Source organism: Vipera berus (assembly GCF_964194415.1).
Source record: "Vipera berus genome assembly, chromosome: 7".
NCBI classification, from domain to species: domain Eukaryota; kingdom Metazoa; phylum Chordata; class Lepidosauria; order Squamata; family Viperidae; genus Vipera; species Vipera berus.
In genome coordinates this window covers 20,114,924-20,131,928 of record NC_138209.1, presented here as the reverse complement: position 1 = coordinate 20,131,928, position 17,005 = coordinate 20,114,924, and the positions used below count along the sequence as shown (strand labels likewise).

Below are 17,005 nucleotides of genomic sequence, written 5' to 3'. Positions count from 1 at the left end.
GAAATATACCTTGTTCAGGTTAAACTTCTATTTATTATTACCTTGTACTGTAATGGAAGTTTTACTTCATCACTATTTTATAATGGTTTTCACCTTTGGGAAATCAAATAGAGAATGTGATTATAAGAATAGCTTCACCGGTGGCCTCACCAGGCCACAGGACCCCTCCAATAGCTTCATATACTCCACAGAAGTAGACCATTTCTACTTCACTGCTGTTCATCACACACCTGGCTCATAACTGAATGGGTCTGGCACCAGTGTGGTGAATATTTAAAGGGAATGTTCTCAAAGAGTCACCATTCACCCATCACTTAGTCTGAAACATATTTGAAATTTGGTGGGGAATGGGTGAGATTTTAAACTTGAGTGATATGTGGGAAAAGAGAGTGCCAGAAAAAAAGGCTATTTTTTTAGCCCTTTGGCAGTTTCCACAAAAAACTATCTGAAAGATGCTAGTGTGCAAACTTCAAATGTATTGGATTGATATCCAGTACTTTGCTGAAACAGTGTTCCATACATGAAAAATATTTTGCAGTTTATACTTCATACTGAAGTCTTCCCTGAGAGAACTAGAATCAAATCCAGTTATATATATATATTTTACTTGTAAATTCTTGTTCAAGTAAAAGTATAATGATCTAATTATTAAAATCCTCTTGGACAAGATTTTGTAGAAATAAACTATTAATAACTTTCTTTCCACTCTTAGTTCTTTAAATCCAATCCATCAGCAATTTGTTGGAATTTTCACAAACTGCCATTTCAGATGGCGTAGTATGTTGTGGATTCCACCTGGCAGTGAATAAAAGTAATCATCACATAATTTGGGGTGGGGTGGGGTGTCAGTCTTCCAAATCTTTCTGCAGTTCTCATTTCCATGGCCATGGTGGGCAAAACGTCAGCATGAGAGAAGTTCTACAAAACTTTACCCAAGTTTAATAATACCAGGGACAGCAAAATTGAAAATCAAATCAAAATTCAGAAAAGAATTTGCTTTCCCTCTATTAGAAAATAGATTTGATTAGATAGTCAACAAACCAACAAAATCTCTTTACACTCTTTCTTTTGCTCACATTCATCAAATAATTTTCCCCTGTGTTTTTGTTTGGATTAGCTGGACTCTGTGCATGTAAAAAAAAAAACCTGAGCGGACATAAGCAAAACCAAATATTTTTGAAATCTAATATAAAGCATTTGATAGGAATTTTATTGAAATAAAAAGAGGCATGGAGAATAGTAGCAATTGAAAAATTAAGCAATATTAACAGATGGTTGCCCAAAATTCTCCCTATATTAAGAAAAGCGGTTTGCATGGAGCCTTTGAAGCAGGGGTGTCAAACTGTCAGCCTGCGGGCCAGATGCTTCATCAGGAAACCGTGTCCACCCCATTGCCGGCAATGGAGAAAAAGCTCCAATACGTTACGTGATGCCATATGACGTTGCTGTCAAGCAATAACATTTGATGTTAGCAGCATTGACATCCGGCAAGTTTGACATGTCTGCTTTGAAGGGACCAAAATTTATGCAGTACCTAGTGAGAGCAATGAGAAACTCAATGCCAGTGGTAAAGGGAAAGTTCGTTGATTTTTAGATTTGGTTCCCTTCACTCTTGTTCTTATACTTTCAAAGTTAAGAACACCAAATATGCTAAAAGAATTACATTCAGAGTCCATGGCACATTAAATAACCACAGTTGAGATTATTTTATAATTGCCTGGGATTGACAGAAGTTTATTGTATTGAATAACACAATCAGTTCTGCTACGCTGAAGACACTGAAAATCTTCCGTACAATACAGTAAAAAAGTTTTCCTTCAGTGACAAATCTTATGTATACAACGCAGGTTCCTTAACAATGGGGCAGTCAGGATACCACAATAAAGAAACTCAGCTGTTACATAGCATGCCTCCAACTCAGCAACCCCTTTCTTTTCATTTTTTTTAAAAAAGAAATTCTGTTCGAACAACAGTTAAATGTGGCTTCAAGTAATATCGATGGGAATAAAAGGCTTCTAGATTAATCAGGATCTTTAGTTATTTAACAACTGATTTTTTTTAAAAAAACCTTGTTTTTTTTAATCTTGGTTCTATTATAGCAGTTAGTAGGTGTGAATAATTCCTGTGAGAAGAGCAAAAGTATAGATGCTATTTGTAGTTTGGACCCTTTATCTTAATAGTGATTGAAAATATGATTTGTTATATTTTCCCTCTGGACTTTTCCTAGAGAGCAGCATAGCAAGCTTGCTAATCTATATGATTGGAAGAGTCCTTGGATAAGCTATACTTTTGAAATCTTAATTTTTCTTTTAGAGCCTTTGAAACTTGCAATGAATTGCAAAATTGCTAAATTTTATCCTTTTATTTCAAAGAAATAAAAATAATATATGAAATCAGCTTAAATTCTATCATAAATGAAATTAGTAAGGGCAATCCACATTTAAAAAAAAAACAGAACTGCTATCTCCTCATTGCAAAGTACTCTTAAAATCCTCCTTTCAAATTGGTCCTCCATTCATATTCCCAGTTTATTGTTGGTATCAGACTGAGTTAATCTCCTCAATGTTAGGACCAAACAGATTTTTTGCAATAATTCCAGCTACCATTATGGAAGGAAATGAAATTTCCTACAAGAAATAATCGTGATCCTCAATTCCCGCCATCCCCAAAGAAAACTCTTAATGAGAATTGGCTTCCAGATTTTAAGAAAATTCATTTTAGTTGTCTTTTTTCTCTTTCTCTGAAGTCTACTTGTCCATTTAGCCTAAACTATAGAACAAAATGCCAGAACTGGATTTTGTTGGGAGCATATTAATTATTCAAGAGACATTGGCTGTTCACCTTTTTTTAGCTGTTTCCGGTTACACTCAGAAGCTTTAATTGCGTTTTCATTTTGTTTTTCTTTACTTTGAAGGAATTTCTCACTCATTGATCAGTAAGCTGATAAAAAGCCAACCCTTTGTCCCTACTGACTATCTTTCTCGTTTTGTTTTGTTGTTCTTTTCTTCCCCACTCCCTTTTTCTCTTCAGCTATCAAAGGATTCTCACCACAGCATAAGATCACAAGCTTTGAAGAAGCGAAAGGCCTGGACCGGATCAATGAGAGGATGCCCCCACGCAGGGATGCCATGCCTTCGGATGCCAACCTGAATTCCATCAACAAGGGAATCTCGTCAGAGACGAACGGCACTGACAGCAATGGCAGTAACAGCAGCAATATTCAGTGACCCTTTCTGACTTGCAGGGATATTTTTTTTGTTTTTCAGCAGGGCACCGTGGGACTGCTGCTCAACAGCAGTTGGATTTTCTTGCCTCTGACAGTAGCTTACCTGCTCTGGGGCCAGATGTTGGATTCAGTTTACAATATCATCTAAGAAGAGATAGTAAACTTTATTTTGGTGGGGTGGGGGTGGAGGTGTAACACCTCCTTGGACATGCCTTTAAAATGCTTGTAGAGAAATAAATGAAAGCTAATGCTGGTCTATATTGCAAAGTTAGGGGAATGAACGTGTTTTCCTATTGCATTGGAAACCTCTAGATATGTTAACTGAAAGGCCTTTTATTATTATGTTACTGGACATGACAACTTTGTCTGATTTCTTACTAACTATTGTACGTTTACAGTTGCAGCACTATACATGGACAACATCCAAACCATTTTTAACAGAGTGATGTACAAACTAAATAAGGAGACTATTTATTGATAATGTTTTGCTACTCTTGTCAGACGACGGCTATCTAAAATAATAATAATTAGGCAATCTTTAAAAAATATATATAAAAGAAAAAAGAACGTTGCAAATTTGTTAAAAATGCCAAAAAAGACAGTTTAATTTTGTATACATTATGCTTACCTCAGGTTTCTTTAGTGTGCTTGAATACCCTTCTTTAATTATAACATTTACCTTAATTAATTTGGCAGTGAGAAATCTTTTTCATTTATGTTTTTAAGGAAAAAAAACTGGAATAATGATATCCTTTTTTTTCTTTTCCTCATTTCAGTTTATATTTAGGATTATTTTCTTTTTTCTTTTTTTCTTTACTTTTTTTGGGTAAATCAAGTCTTGGTTGTGGCTTGCTGAATTTAAATATTTATGAGTGGTGCATTTTTAAGTATAGTGAACAAGACACCATATTAAGTGCAGTGAAAGCATCTATATTCTGTAAAAAATCTGCCTATGCATGTTTTTTAAGAAAAAAAATTGGCTGTATAGGCCTGTATGGGACTGTAATGCGCTTAGTGGTCTGACTTATACTGGAAATGTATGTATACTGGCGTACTTTATATTCTCTAAAAAGAAAATGCTAATGCCTTTGAAATTTTGTAATCAAAAAAGCTTTGAAAAAATCTAAGGGGGAGAGTATTCTTAAAAGTTTTTAATATAAGCTTGTCAGTGCACATATAGATGGTTAGCATGTTTAGCAAACCTTGTGAAATTTAAACTAAGTTTGTAGTTACACGTGAAACTAAATGCATGAGAACTGTTAACGTCATGATGAGTTAGTCATTTTGTTACGTTCTGTCATGTGCCACAAAATGTGTGATTTTTTTTCACTTTTTTTCCCTTTATATATCAGTTACGGGTTACAACTGGTTCAGTCTTAAAGGAGGAGGAAAAACCAACAAAACAGTCCACTGATATTTTTTATCAATTGTATAAGTGCCCAAGTAATTCACTACAGCCTACAGCCTTGCCTTTGTAATTTGACTTATGAAATGTTGGCAATCAAAGCATGCACTTGTAACAATGAAAAAAAAGCATTTTATATTACTACTCAATAAAAATGTGCATGAACCTAGAAGCTCTCTTGTTAAATCTGCAGTATGTGAAAGTACATATTTGACACTCGCTCGGGTTTCTTAGTGAGGGGAGCAAACCTCTTTATTACTTGGTTTGTGTGTTACCTCTCATAGTCCACAAGCTCTCTGACTTGCCCAAAGGAGTATCCTTGTTGCCTTTTCAGTTGACTGACAAGTCTTCAGATAGGAGGTCCAACACACCAAGGCTAGTCTATTGATAATAGGAGATTGCATACCTGGTTTCACAGAGACATCTTTTAAAATTTCAAGGAACTGAATGTGGGAACTTCTGCTTTCCACATTTGCTGTTTGTTTATTGAAATTATAATCTACCTCAGTGCTTTTTTTGTAAGAAAAAAGGTGCCGGAACTCACATCTTGTTAATCTTTTATTAAAAAATTATATATTCAGTTCTTAGCAGGACTGGTGGTTAAGAAGTAATTTTTCTTTTTCATTTTTAAATTTGAGGTCACACTTTTAGACTAAAAATTTAAAAAAGATTTTCAATTCACCAACGATTTTTTAAAATAAATTATTTACCTTTCGCACATGGTCAATCACTGTACACACACCCACACATGTCAGTTGTGTAACGAAACATAACGGTTGCCACCTGTAGTAAGCACTCAGTGCGCAACCACACAACCAATCACAAGCCGAGCTGCGCCATCACAACCAGCGCGGCCGAAGTACGCATGCATCGGATTCGACACACAAGCAGCCCACATGCACCATTTTAATGATTTTGCTGCCGACCTGGTATGCTCGACCGGGAGATTCAAGTCCACGTGGACCAGACATCAAATTTTCAAAAGTTACTTTTAAAGCTTGGAAAAATCCATCAAAAAAAGGTGCCAGAATTCTATTTTGTTCTATTGACAAAAAAAGCACTGATCTGCCTAATAATCCATGTTCAAGTGACAACATTGTTTAATGTTTATAAATAAAGCAGTATAATGCAATAAATAAATAGCATAGGAAACTTTGAAAAGTCCACCATACCCATGAAAAACAGGCATTTCAAATAAAATTCTTTTCAGAATTAGCCTTTCATTCATATATGTGAGGTGCATATTTGTAACAGGAAAAACAAGTCTTGTAGTTCAGAATCCCCTGCCAGAAGTTCCCTCATTCTCTCTTAAAATAAAATGGCCTTTCCAGGTTTTCTTCTTTCCAAATTCTAATGGCAGGCAGTGAACTATCTTGCCCATCATAAGAAGGTGAAATCCCAAATATTTGGGTCCCATAATGCATGGATCCTGACATTTGCGGAACCCATTATTATTTTCTTCCTCCTTATCCCATTTCCTAACACATCCTATTTTGTATTTGTAACAGGTGTATTCTTCATTTCCTCCAGAAGTTCAGTGTGGTTTTCATGGGAGGTCAATTGGGCTGCAGGAGAGTGAATGAGCCAAAATTAATTACTAAGTTTCCAAGATTTATGACAGACTTGAATTTAAGTCTGCAGACTAGTCCAGTCCCGTAACATAATGGATATGGTCAGTAAGTGCATGAATTTCCTTTGATTGATTGCCTTACTAGATTAATTTGTTACAGTATACTACATATTTGTTATATTAGCATTTTTAAAATTTTCTTTCATTTTAGGGAATGAATGTTTTCTATTTAAATGGAACAGGAAGCTCACCAAGTTTATAGATATTATATATAAATATGTATAATATTTTCTTGTACGAAGATTCCAGCTTCCGTCTTGACATACTTACGTACAGCTTTTAATATCAGAGACTACATGCAACCAATAGTTTCATACTTTTCATTACTACTGGGTGGAAGTAGACAGAGCATAACCCTTTTTGCCTTTGTAATTTTTTACATCTAGGATTCTAACCCTAACCCCACTAAAGCTACCACAAGTCCTGCAGTTCCGGAAGCCTCTGATGATTTCATAAAATGGGTTGACCAATCTCCCTCAAATCATTATTTTAATATAAACTAATGAGATAGGTTCTCCTAGACTACATATAATAAGCCACAATTGTCGTAAGTTGACACATTACACGAGGTTGTCCTCAATTTACAACTGCAATTGGCACTGGATTTCCATTCATAAATTGTTACAGTTTTAAGTCAAGTCACCTACATGAACGGATCCAATTTTGTGACATATTTTGTGCCAGTCGTTAAGTGAATCATCATGGGCGTTGAGCAAATGTCACAGTCATAAGTGCAAACCATTCTTCCAAATTGGTGGTTTTTGCTAGCAAATTGGCAAAAACTGCTGGAAAACAGCAAAAATTTGCAAATCACAATCATGTATGATGTATGAAACACTGCAACTGGTTGTAACGGCAAACCATTTGCCAAGTACCTAGAAATGCAGTTATGTAATGAGGGACGGGGGGAGGGGGGACAACACTTTATGACAGCCAGAAGTGCTTTATGGCCCATCATAATTTCAAACAGTTGATAAACAACCAGTCATAAATTGACTACCTATGCGCTATGCTGAAATTGCTGAATTACAAAAAAGAACAGTTTGCTTACTTCCTTTGTTGAGAGTAGATAACTGAATTTTAATCCCTTCAAACCCCTCAAATTTAGGACAAATTAATTCAGAGCTAATCAGAAACAAATTTATTCCTTATTTCCTATTTTGAGTGAATGGCTACATGCCTTCAAGTCTATGCAGGTTTTTAGAAGTGGTTGGCCATTGCCTTTTCCAAGGACCTGACAAGCCAAAATCACCCAACTAACTGCCTACTGCAGGACTAGAGATTACAATCTGCTACCTTTACCACTAAACCAAACTGGTTCTCTAATTTCTTTTAGACAAGTCTGTTCCAAGCCTGCCCACCACTTAAATGCAGGCTTGGGTCCATACAAATAATTATTTCTAGATCTGAAGGATTTTATTTCAGCAGTCAACATATAGAAACTTAAGCTTGGAAGGGGCAACCTTATACATCCTCTAGCATCCTAGACATATCGCTGTGTAATGTTTGCTTGAAAACCTTCAGTAACCACACAGGCTAAATAATTCACATGTATTAGCTTAATTGGTTAAAAGATCCCATAGCCAGGAAATCTCTTCTAATATTGAATTACAGATCTCTTTGTGTAAAACCTCTACCTATTGATTCTTGTCCTTTCCTCAGATGTTACAGAGAACAATCCACATCCACTTACCTATATAATGGTCCTTCAAGTATTGAAAAATGCCATGTCCCATTTTAGCCTTTTCTTCTTTAGGTTAAGTGTACCAGCTCTTTTAATCATTCTGTAATAATTCTGTATAATATTTTAGTCTCCAAATCCATTGCCATCTTCCTTACTCTTCTTCCCGCACTCTCCAATTCTTCTGCCTTTTTTTGTTTTGTTACCCCAAAACTGGACACTATTCCATGTGTGGTCTAACGAGTGCAGCATAGAGCAAAACAATCACTTCTCATGATCTTGACACCATATCTCTGTTAATACAGTCCAAGATTGCACTGGTTCTTTTCGCAACTGCAGCACACTGTTGGCCCATGCTTAATTTGCAATCTACCAGAATGCCAAGATCCTTCTCACTAGTACTACTCCCAACCCAGGTATATTGCTTCTTGTCTCTTGATCTAGTTTTCCCAACCTTACAAGTCTATCAAGATCCTTTTGATCCCTGAGCCTGTCTTCTGAGGTGTTACCAATCATCATCCTTGGTAAAGATGGAACAAGTACTACCATTTCTGTTTTGTTTTTTCCAGTTCTCAGTAATAACTTATCACTGAAAAATATCATGACTGAATGTAAGATGCTAAGGTCACACATGATACAGTCACTCTGTCCCAAACATGCCACACTTCCTCCTCCTGTATTTTGGGAATAATGAAATTATGCAGACAGATTATTGCACAGGAGCATCTGCCACCATAAGGTACTGAGTGTGCCATTGCTTGATATTTCACACTTTGAATTCTGCAGAAGAGACACCACAGAGATCTGTAGCATACGGAAAGAGAACAACAGTAGGCACCCTTTCCTGATCACAGAAAACCACAATCTGTAAACAGCTTGAGAAAATTCAGAGCACTGCGTCACTAATGCATTATATCACACACTAGGCTATTTAATTTTCATCTATGTTTTAGCATCTAAGTACGGTTTTAGTGAGACTTTTCAAGATTTTATATTTCAAGATTCCAGTTGTACTGCATCAATTAGTGCTAAGTAAAATAATAATAATAATAAACCTTTATTGTCAAAGTACAACATGTGTACATTGAGATTAGCTGAGCCTCCCCCCGTGCTCTCTCCCCCCAACACACAGTGACAACAAACCCTCCATCCCACCACACTATGTGAACCAACTACACCACACACCGGCCTCCCAAGTCAATTCTGCATAAGATTATGTCCCATTTAAAAGCCTAACAGCCCACGGATAAAAGCTATTTTTCAGCCTGTTGGTACGGCTGGCTATATATCTCCTACCGGATGGTAGGAGAGTAAAGAGATACCGTCCAGGGTGTGAGTCATCCCTGAGAATCTTCCTCACTCTTCCAAGGCAACGAGCCCTGGCGATGTCATCCAGTGGTGTCAGGGAACAGCCCACAATGTCTTGTGCTGTGCTCACTACCCTCTGTAATACTTTCCTATCCGCGGCTGTCAGACCAGCATACCAAACCACAATACCATACGAGAGGACGCTCTCTATAGTAGACCGGTAAAAGAGGGTCATTAGCTGTTGTGAGGGCTTTTTAAAGCAGCTGGCAGAAATGTTGAGAGGTAAAAGATAGTTTTGTTACTTACTGTATATACTAGATTTGCACAATGTTCTTGGTTAAAATTAGTTAGTTTGTGGCTCTGAATATTGTATAAGGCCAATCATTGCAATTAATTCATGCTTTGATATGTGGAGCAAAGCCAGTAAATTTCAGTTTAACTATGGGTTGGCTTACCATGTGAATATGGCCTTCTATATTTTGCTCTTGCTCAATGAGTTCATGTCCCCTTCCCTCCTTCCCAATATTTTCTCCTCTAAAACTAGGATTATGCTTAAAGCATTGACTTAGATAGAGGAGCCTGGTTTATATCTCCTACTAGGCCAAAGCCAACTAAAGCACACTGCATGAACCACTTTGTGTTAAATGGCTGAATCCGTTTTGAGTATCTCCCAAAGTCTAGCCTGCCAACACAACCCTGTTAGGGGCATGGAAGTGCTTCAGTAAAATGCTCACAGAGTGGGGGACATTATTTGTTGATATATTTATATTCATGTTACTGCAATCTGGAAATAATCCTATCATGTTGACTTGAGGAAAGGGTCTAGATGTTTGTTAGATCTAGAAATAATTATCATGATTGACTTGAAAAAAGTTATTTGAATTTATCAGCCACTAATACCAAAAGGTTGTCTAGTTCTAGAAACCAATTCATTTAGCCACCAAATCTTGGTGATGTCACTAAGGATATATCAAGTTTTGGACTGTCCCTACTGAAATCCAGCTTAGAGGGCTTTATGGGTACTTCCTGAATCAAAGTTCAAGATGACTGAGTTCCTGTAACACATTGAGTTAAAGAGTTTAGTAAATGGGAAGTTGATCTTGTTGTACACTGTTCTTCCACCACTTATTAAATGATGGGTGTCTGAGTTGAATAAACATAAAGTACAGTGAAAACAGAATAAATTGACAGCAAATGCTCTGATTAATAAAGTTTTTGCTTAGCATATTGTGTGAAGGCTGCCTTCCTTTCCTCTCCTCCCCCATCTTTCATTTTGGTGGAGCTATTATCAGAATAGGGAAGTGTGTTGGGGCCATGGTCACAAAGGAGTATTTTGTGTAGAGAGCTGATTTGTTTGAAAAAGCAGAGCCAGACCAACTGCACAAATATCTCAAGCTGTTATTCTTGGTTTTAAATATATAATCACAACAAAGTAAACATTAGCTCTAGCTTCAAATTCAGCAGTGCAAATATAAACCGTTTTTAACTATTATCTCCATCGGAGATGGGGACTACTAACTTATCTGAAGCAGTCCAGAGAATCGCCTATTTTCATGGAATTTGGAGAAAACAATTTTAATTTAATTTTGATTTTCCCTCCCTCCCAAAACAATATCTTCCAATTTTCCAGAATGAAATACTTTAAAACAACTTTAACAAAATTATCAGTTATTGTTAGATAAATATCTAATTTATTTCTTGTGCTGCAGATCCAAAGTCTGAAAAAGATATAAATGCACTTTGAGAAAGGTATAAATAAAATTGCAATTTGCCTCTGTCGGTCTGTTTTAACAATTCAGGACAATAGTCAGCCTGAAGATGTTTCTAAAAACAAACCTGGACTGTTTTGGTAGCATTTTTCATGGATTTGGTGAGTGCTCTTAATTTTGCTTGTCAAAATCTTGAGCCAGGAGCAAATGTAGAATTCTGTTCTGCCTGGAGAACAGGTTTCCTTATTCACAAACTACCTACTATTATTTTAGGTTTAGAAAGGAGAAGAAATGTAAAAAGTTAAACAGTAGAAAATACACAAAATATCAGCCTACAACTGGAGCAAGCAACCTTCCAGACCAATTGCTGCATGTTTAGAATTATATCACTGAAATTTGCACATGAAAGTTATGGGTTTTTTAGTCATGCAATCTCCCATTTCCTATTTTACAAATTATGGTAAGTTTAAAATGTGTAAAGCTATCTTAAAGTATCCATTTTGTTCTTTCTTTCTCTCAAACTTCCAAAATGCTACCTTAATGTAAAACATCCAAAACCCATTGGAGACTAAAAAGAATTAAAAAATGAAATTCTGTTCCTGCCTGCAAAAAAATGTGAAATTGATAATTAATTTAAGGGTTTTTAGAAACTTGCTTTGTCATAGCCAGGGCATGCATATTTTTTTTGTTTTCTCCCAACATTTCTTATAAACTGTGTTTTAGCTTTAATGCAGGGCTTTTCAACCAGTGGTACGGGTACCACCTGTGGTACATTGGCACCTGGCAGTTGGTACTTGACCACCCTAGAAAAGTGGTAGTGGGGGAGGGGAATGAGCTGAACCGGTGGCAGCACCGCACAAGCCTGAGCGAGAGACGGCTGGAGCTGCAGGGCTGTCAGGGCTCAGCGGAAGTGCCAGGATCAGCACCAGGATTCAGCTGGAGCTTCGCGCTGATCCTGGCACTTCTGCTGAGCCCAGAAGAAGCGCCAATCAGCTGGAATGTTGCAGCATCTCCAGGGTCTTGTGATTTACATTCAGATGCTTGGCAACTGATTCATATTTATGACGGTCACAATGTCCCAGGGTCATGTGAAATGACCAAAACCTGCAGCAACCACCCAGCAGATGGGGGGGATAAAAACCAAACACCCCCCCACCACACCCCCACTGCCAATCCTCAACAGAAATCCTCTCGTCTGGACTACTGTAATGCTCTCTACATGGGGCTGCCCTTGAAGACCACTCGGAGGCTCCAACTGGTGCAGAATGCAGCCGCGCAAGTTGTGCTGGGAGTCTCCCGATACTCCCATGTTACACCTTTGCTCCGCGAGCTGCATTGGCTGCCGGTTGCCCTCCGGGTGAGATTCAAGGTGTTGGTAATGACTTACAAAGCCCTACATGGCATGGGTCCGGATTACCTACAGCAACACCTGCCCCCGGTGTCAACGTCCCTCCGTCCAGTGTGCTCCCACAGAAAGGGCCTCCTCAGGGTGCCTCCGATCAAAGAATGTCAATTGGTGGCCCCTAGGGGGAGGGCGTTCTCTGTGGGCGCGCCAGACCTGTGGAACCGCTTGCCGGTTGAGCTCCGGATGGCCCCCGACCTTCGCTCCATCCGGCGCGATCTAAAAACTTATTTATTCGAGCAATCTGACCTGGTTTGATGGGTTAGGGTTGGGGTTTTAATATGTCTTTTAATTACTGTTTTATATTCGGGCATAATATTTAATTGTTTTTTAACTTTTGTATTTCGTTTTTATATTTATTGCCCTGTACACCGCCCTGAGTCCTTCGGAAGAAGGGCGGTATAAAAATATAATAATAATAATAATAATAATAATAATAATAATAATAATAATAATAATAATAATAATAATAATAATAATAATAATAATAATAATAATAATTGCTCACAACCATGAAAACCTCGGACAGGAGGAAGAGTGCCGCCGGGTGGGCAGGCAGGTGTCTTGCTCGGCTGTGGCTTGGGGGGGGGGCTTTTTTCAGTGCCATTGTAACTTCAAACAGTCACTAAGCAAACTGTTGTAAGTCGAGGACTACCTGTACTTCATCACATTTTTCCTTTTGGGGCGGGTCATCAAGTTTTTTACACCTTGCTAGACTGGTGGTACTCGGATATTGCCATATCCTAAAAGTGGTACAGTGGGTAAAAAGATTGAAAAGCCCCGCTTTAATGGATTAGAGGAAAAATGTCAAACTCACAGAGCAAAATATTTTATGGACAACCATGAGAAATAGCTTGATAGCTTGATACACACACAGATATCAAAGTTCAGTGATCTGTGAATAGCGATGCTACCTCAGATTTTTCTTTTCTTCATTTAATTGAGACTATGCTTTCCATTCACAGTTATGTTTAAGCAAAGTCAGTTGCCATAGTGACACCAGAGCTTTCTAAAAGTATCAGTTCCTGTCCAAAATTGCATTTTGAAATTAACTGTTTAGTTAGTTGAACCATAAAGAGATGTGAACCTTTAGATATTGAACTGTTCTCACCACAGATGTTAAAAAGGTCAAAATACTTACCATTTACCTAGTGCTTTAAGCACTTGATATTCTCACATTTTTCCAACCTTTGTTGCAAATTCTGGAAGAGAATGCATTTCTCCATTTGATTCCAAATGCATTTGATCATCTCTATTCCTACCTGAATTAGTTCCAGAAAGGATACAAAAATTATGTACCCTAACTAAAATTTGGCACAAATGTATTGCTTCAAAGAGCAATTGTCACATTCAGTTCTAAAATGATAGATTTTCAGTGAGTATAAGGGACACGGTGGCTCAGTGGGTTAGGACGCTGAGCTTGTCGATCAGATGGTCGGCAGTTTGGCGGGTCGAATCCTGAGTGCCGCGTAACAGAGTGAGTGCCTGTTACTCATCCCAGCTTCTGCCAACCTAGCAGTTCCAAAGCACATAAAAATGCAAGTAGAAAAATAGGGACCACTGCGGTGGGAAGGTAACAGCGTTCCGTGCGCCTTTGGTGTCTAGTCATGCCGGCCACATGACCACGGAGACGTCCTCGGACAAGCGCTGGCTCTTCGGCTTTGAAACGGAGATGAGCACCGGCCCCTAGAGTCGGAAACGACTAGCACGCATGTGCGGGGGAACCTTTACCTTTACCTTTATAGTAGTGCTGGGAATGGGGAGAGACCATCAATACCGCATGGTTTCTATGAAATTTACCATTTTTTCATAGCATTTCTGGACTTTAATTCCATTTGCTTTGTTAAAAAAAATAAGCATGAATTCCATAGGGGGGAAAAACCCATCAGCTTTTCCAATTCATATTCCAGATATCAGCACCATATTGATAAGTAAATGAAGAGGTATGAAACAAACACAAACAAACAAACCAACAAATAAATAAATAAATGGAAAATGGGAGGTTAATTCCCAGTGACTCCATTAGAAAAATCACTCCCATTATAAATATTAAATCTTGGCTCAGTCTGAGCTCATGTTAGAGTCAAAAAACAATTTGTCCATAGAATCGTTATGGAGAGCTTCAACTAGCCTCATAGAGATTGGATGCATTAATGTTCTTTTCCTTTCCTTTTCCCCTTTCCTTTTCTCCTTGTTTTTTCTGCTTGACCAGTCGAAGTTACAACAGCACTGGAAAAAGTGATTTTTGACTGGCTTTTACATTTACCACCATTGCACCTTCCTCTTGGTCATGTGATCAAAACTCAAGTGCTTGGCAACTGACATGTATTTATAACACTGACTCAGGGTCGTGTGATCACCTTTTGTAACCTTCCCAGCTGGCTTCCAATAAGCAAAGTCAATGGGGGAAGCCCGATTCGCTTAATGACCATATGATTCACTGAACAACTGCAGCAATTCACTTACTAATGGTGGCTAAAGGGTCGTAAAATGGACCAAAACACACACGACTGTCTTTCTTAGCAATAGAAAATTGGGGCTCAAGGTGGGCATAAGTGGAGAACAATCTGTAGAATCCAGTAAGCTTTAAAATGTAATATTTATTTTAGGAAATGGAAAGTTGTATTTATTTAAAAAGATTTTTACAGTTGCCCATTTGGTGATACACAACTCTGGGCATCTAACAACTGTCATAAAAACATAGCAATAACACATTCAAGAAATAAGAAAAATGACATCTATCCAACCATGCAGAGCCCTGGGCTCCGAACTAGATATCCCAATGCTGGGTTGGGGTGCAGAGAGGTGGAGAGCCAGCTCTTAACAGCTTTGGAAAACTAAGAGGATGGGATCCTGCTAAATAATAAGAGGAAAAGTGTGCATGGGGCAAACGTTTTTCATAAAATGTCTCCTAATGAGAATAAAAACAAACACAAAACATCCGCCACTTCAATAAGAAACACATATATACATACACAAGAGCTTGAAGATCATATGATCTTTCCTTTTACTGATTGCTAATTGGTTAAAAAGAGTGGGAATTATGCTCCATCTTCTCAGTTGAGGGAAGTTAAAAATGAAGTGTCTTGAGGATGTGAGTTGGAATTGCTGCTTTCTAATTTGTTCATAAATGAACTTGACTTGCGGGTAACTAGTAAGTTTGTTGATGCATTAAACCATACCTGCTCAAAGTGACTGAGATTTATTGACCAAGTAAATGGGGAATGCAATTTCAGCAAGCATAAAGTGATGCACATTGAGGGGTATGGGAAGCGGGTGGAGGAAAGACCCTAATTCACATAGATATTGAAGGGACATGAACGGTCTGTAATTAACCTGCAACGAGAGATTTTAATAACAGTAGGTGATCCAACAACATTGTAGAGCTACTGTGACAAAGATAAATTCTGCCTACAGGATCATTAGGGAAGGGTCTGAAAATAAAAATGACAGCAACACATGTCTCTAAATGAAACTGTGGTGCATCCACATCTGAATTTTTGTCTAAACCTCCTTGAAAAGGGATGCAAGGGAGCTGAAAAAAGTGCAGAAAATGACCATCCGAAATTCACTCCTTTTTTTTATTTTTTAATCCCATTTATATCCCGCCCTTCTCCGAAGACTCAGAGCGGCTTACAATCTAAGCACAAATCAAATGTGCTTAGCAATAGCCTTCATTCTATGTATATGCCTGCTTATTAGGGCTTTCGCCCCCCCCCCAAGCGGCATTATTACAAAGTCAGCTTATTGCCCCCAACAATCTGGGTCCTCATTTTACCTACCTCGGAAGGATGGAAGGCTGAGTCAACCTTTTAAAGAAAAGGCTAGAATTTTGAGAAGCCTACTATGAGAAAAAGAAAAACAACCAGAGGCATGATGGGGGTGCCTAAAATGATGGACAGTAAAACTTAAAAGGAAAAGGTTTCACTGATGTATGTGGTTCTTTTCCAGAGCTGCTTAGAATTTGCCAGGAATATAGATAAATATATTTATTGTGGACATTACATAAAATGAAAAGTAAACTAGCAGCTACACAGCAGCCAGACTCATTAGAGCCAGTATCTAAGTCCTGGGCATATGCATTAATTCAGACAAGATTGTTTTGATATCCATGTATTGTAATTTCTATACCCTTGGAGCACTGCAGCTAATTTAAATCCAGTTTGGGATCAAGGAGTGTTTTCAAAGTAGAAGGCACAGTAAGAGGCAAACCACACATTACATAATGTTGGCATGTTTCTTTGCAAATCTTTTTATGGAATAGATAAGGACTGGGATTATTATTATTATTATTATTATTATTATTATTATTATTATTATTATTATTATTATTATTATTATTATTATTATTATTAACATGGAACTGCAGATACACAGGGTTTTATGAAAAAAGTGACCATTTGATAGTAATGTGTAGACAATGGAAGCACCTTTCTCTTTTCAGGAGGTAGAGGCCATCTCACTCTGAGGCAGAACCTCAAGGTTTTCTTGAAACTCTTGTGTATATCAATGCCTTGTGATGGAGCAACGACAATGAAAGAGCAGAAAAACTAAATGCACCCATGTTTGTCTTCTCCATAGACCATTCATAACATTTTACATTTCATAAATCCAAGGAGAAAGATGCAGGACAATAGGGAAGCA

The 17,005-nt window shown here is 37.8% G+C and overlaps 1 protein-coding gene across 5 annotated transcripts in view; it reads left to right on the top strand.

Moving 5' to 3' along the window:
- Nucleotides 1-4,797, top strand: part of PPP3CA (protein phosphatase 3 catalytic subunit alpha) — a 209,966-nt gene extending 205,169 nt beyond the window's left edge. For all 5 annotated transcript variants that reach the window (XM_081332230.1, XM_081332231.1, XM_081332232.1 and 2 more), the window contains one exon: nucleotides 3,031-4,797. In XM_081332230.1, the coding sequence (XP_081188356.1) occupies nucleotides 3,031-3,227 (197 nt within the window). In that variant the 3' untranslated portion in view covers nucleotides 3,228-4,797. The remainder of the gene's footprint in view (nucleotides 1-3,030) is intronic.
- Nucleotides 4,798-17,005: the final 12,208 nt, after the last annotated feature.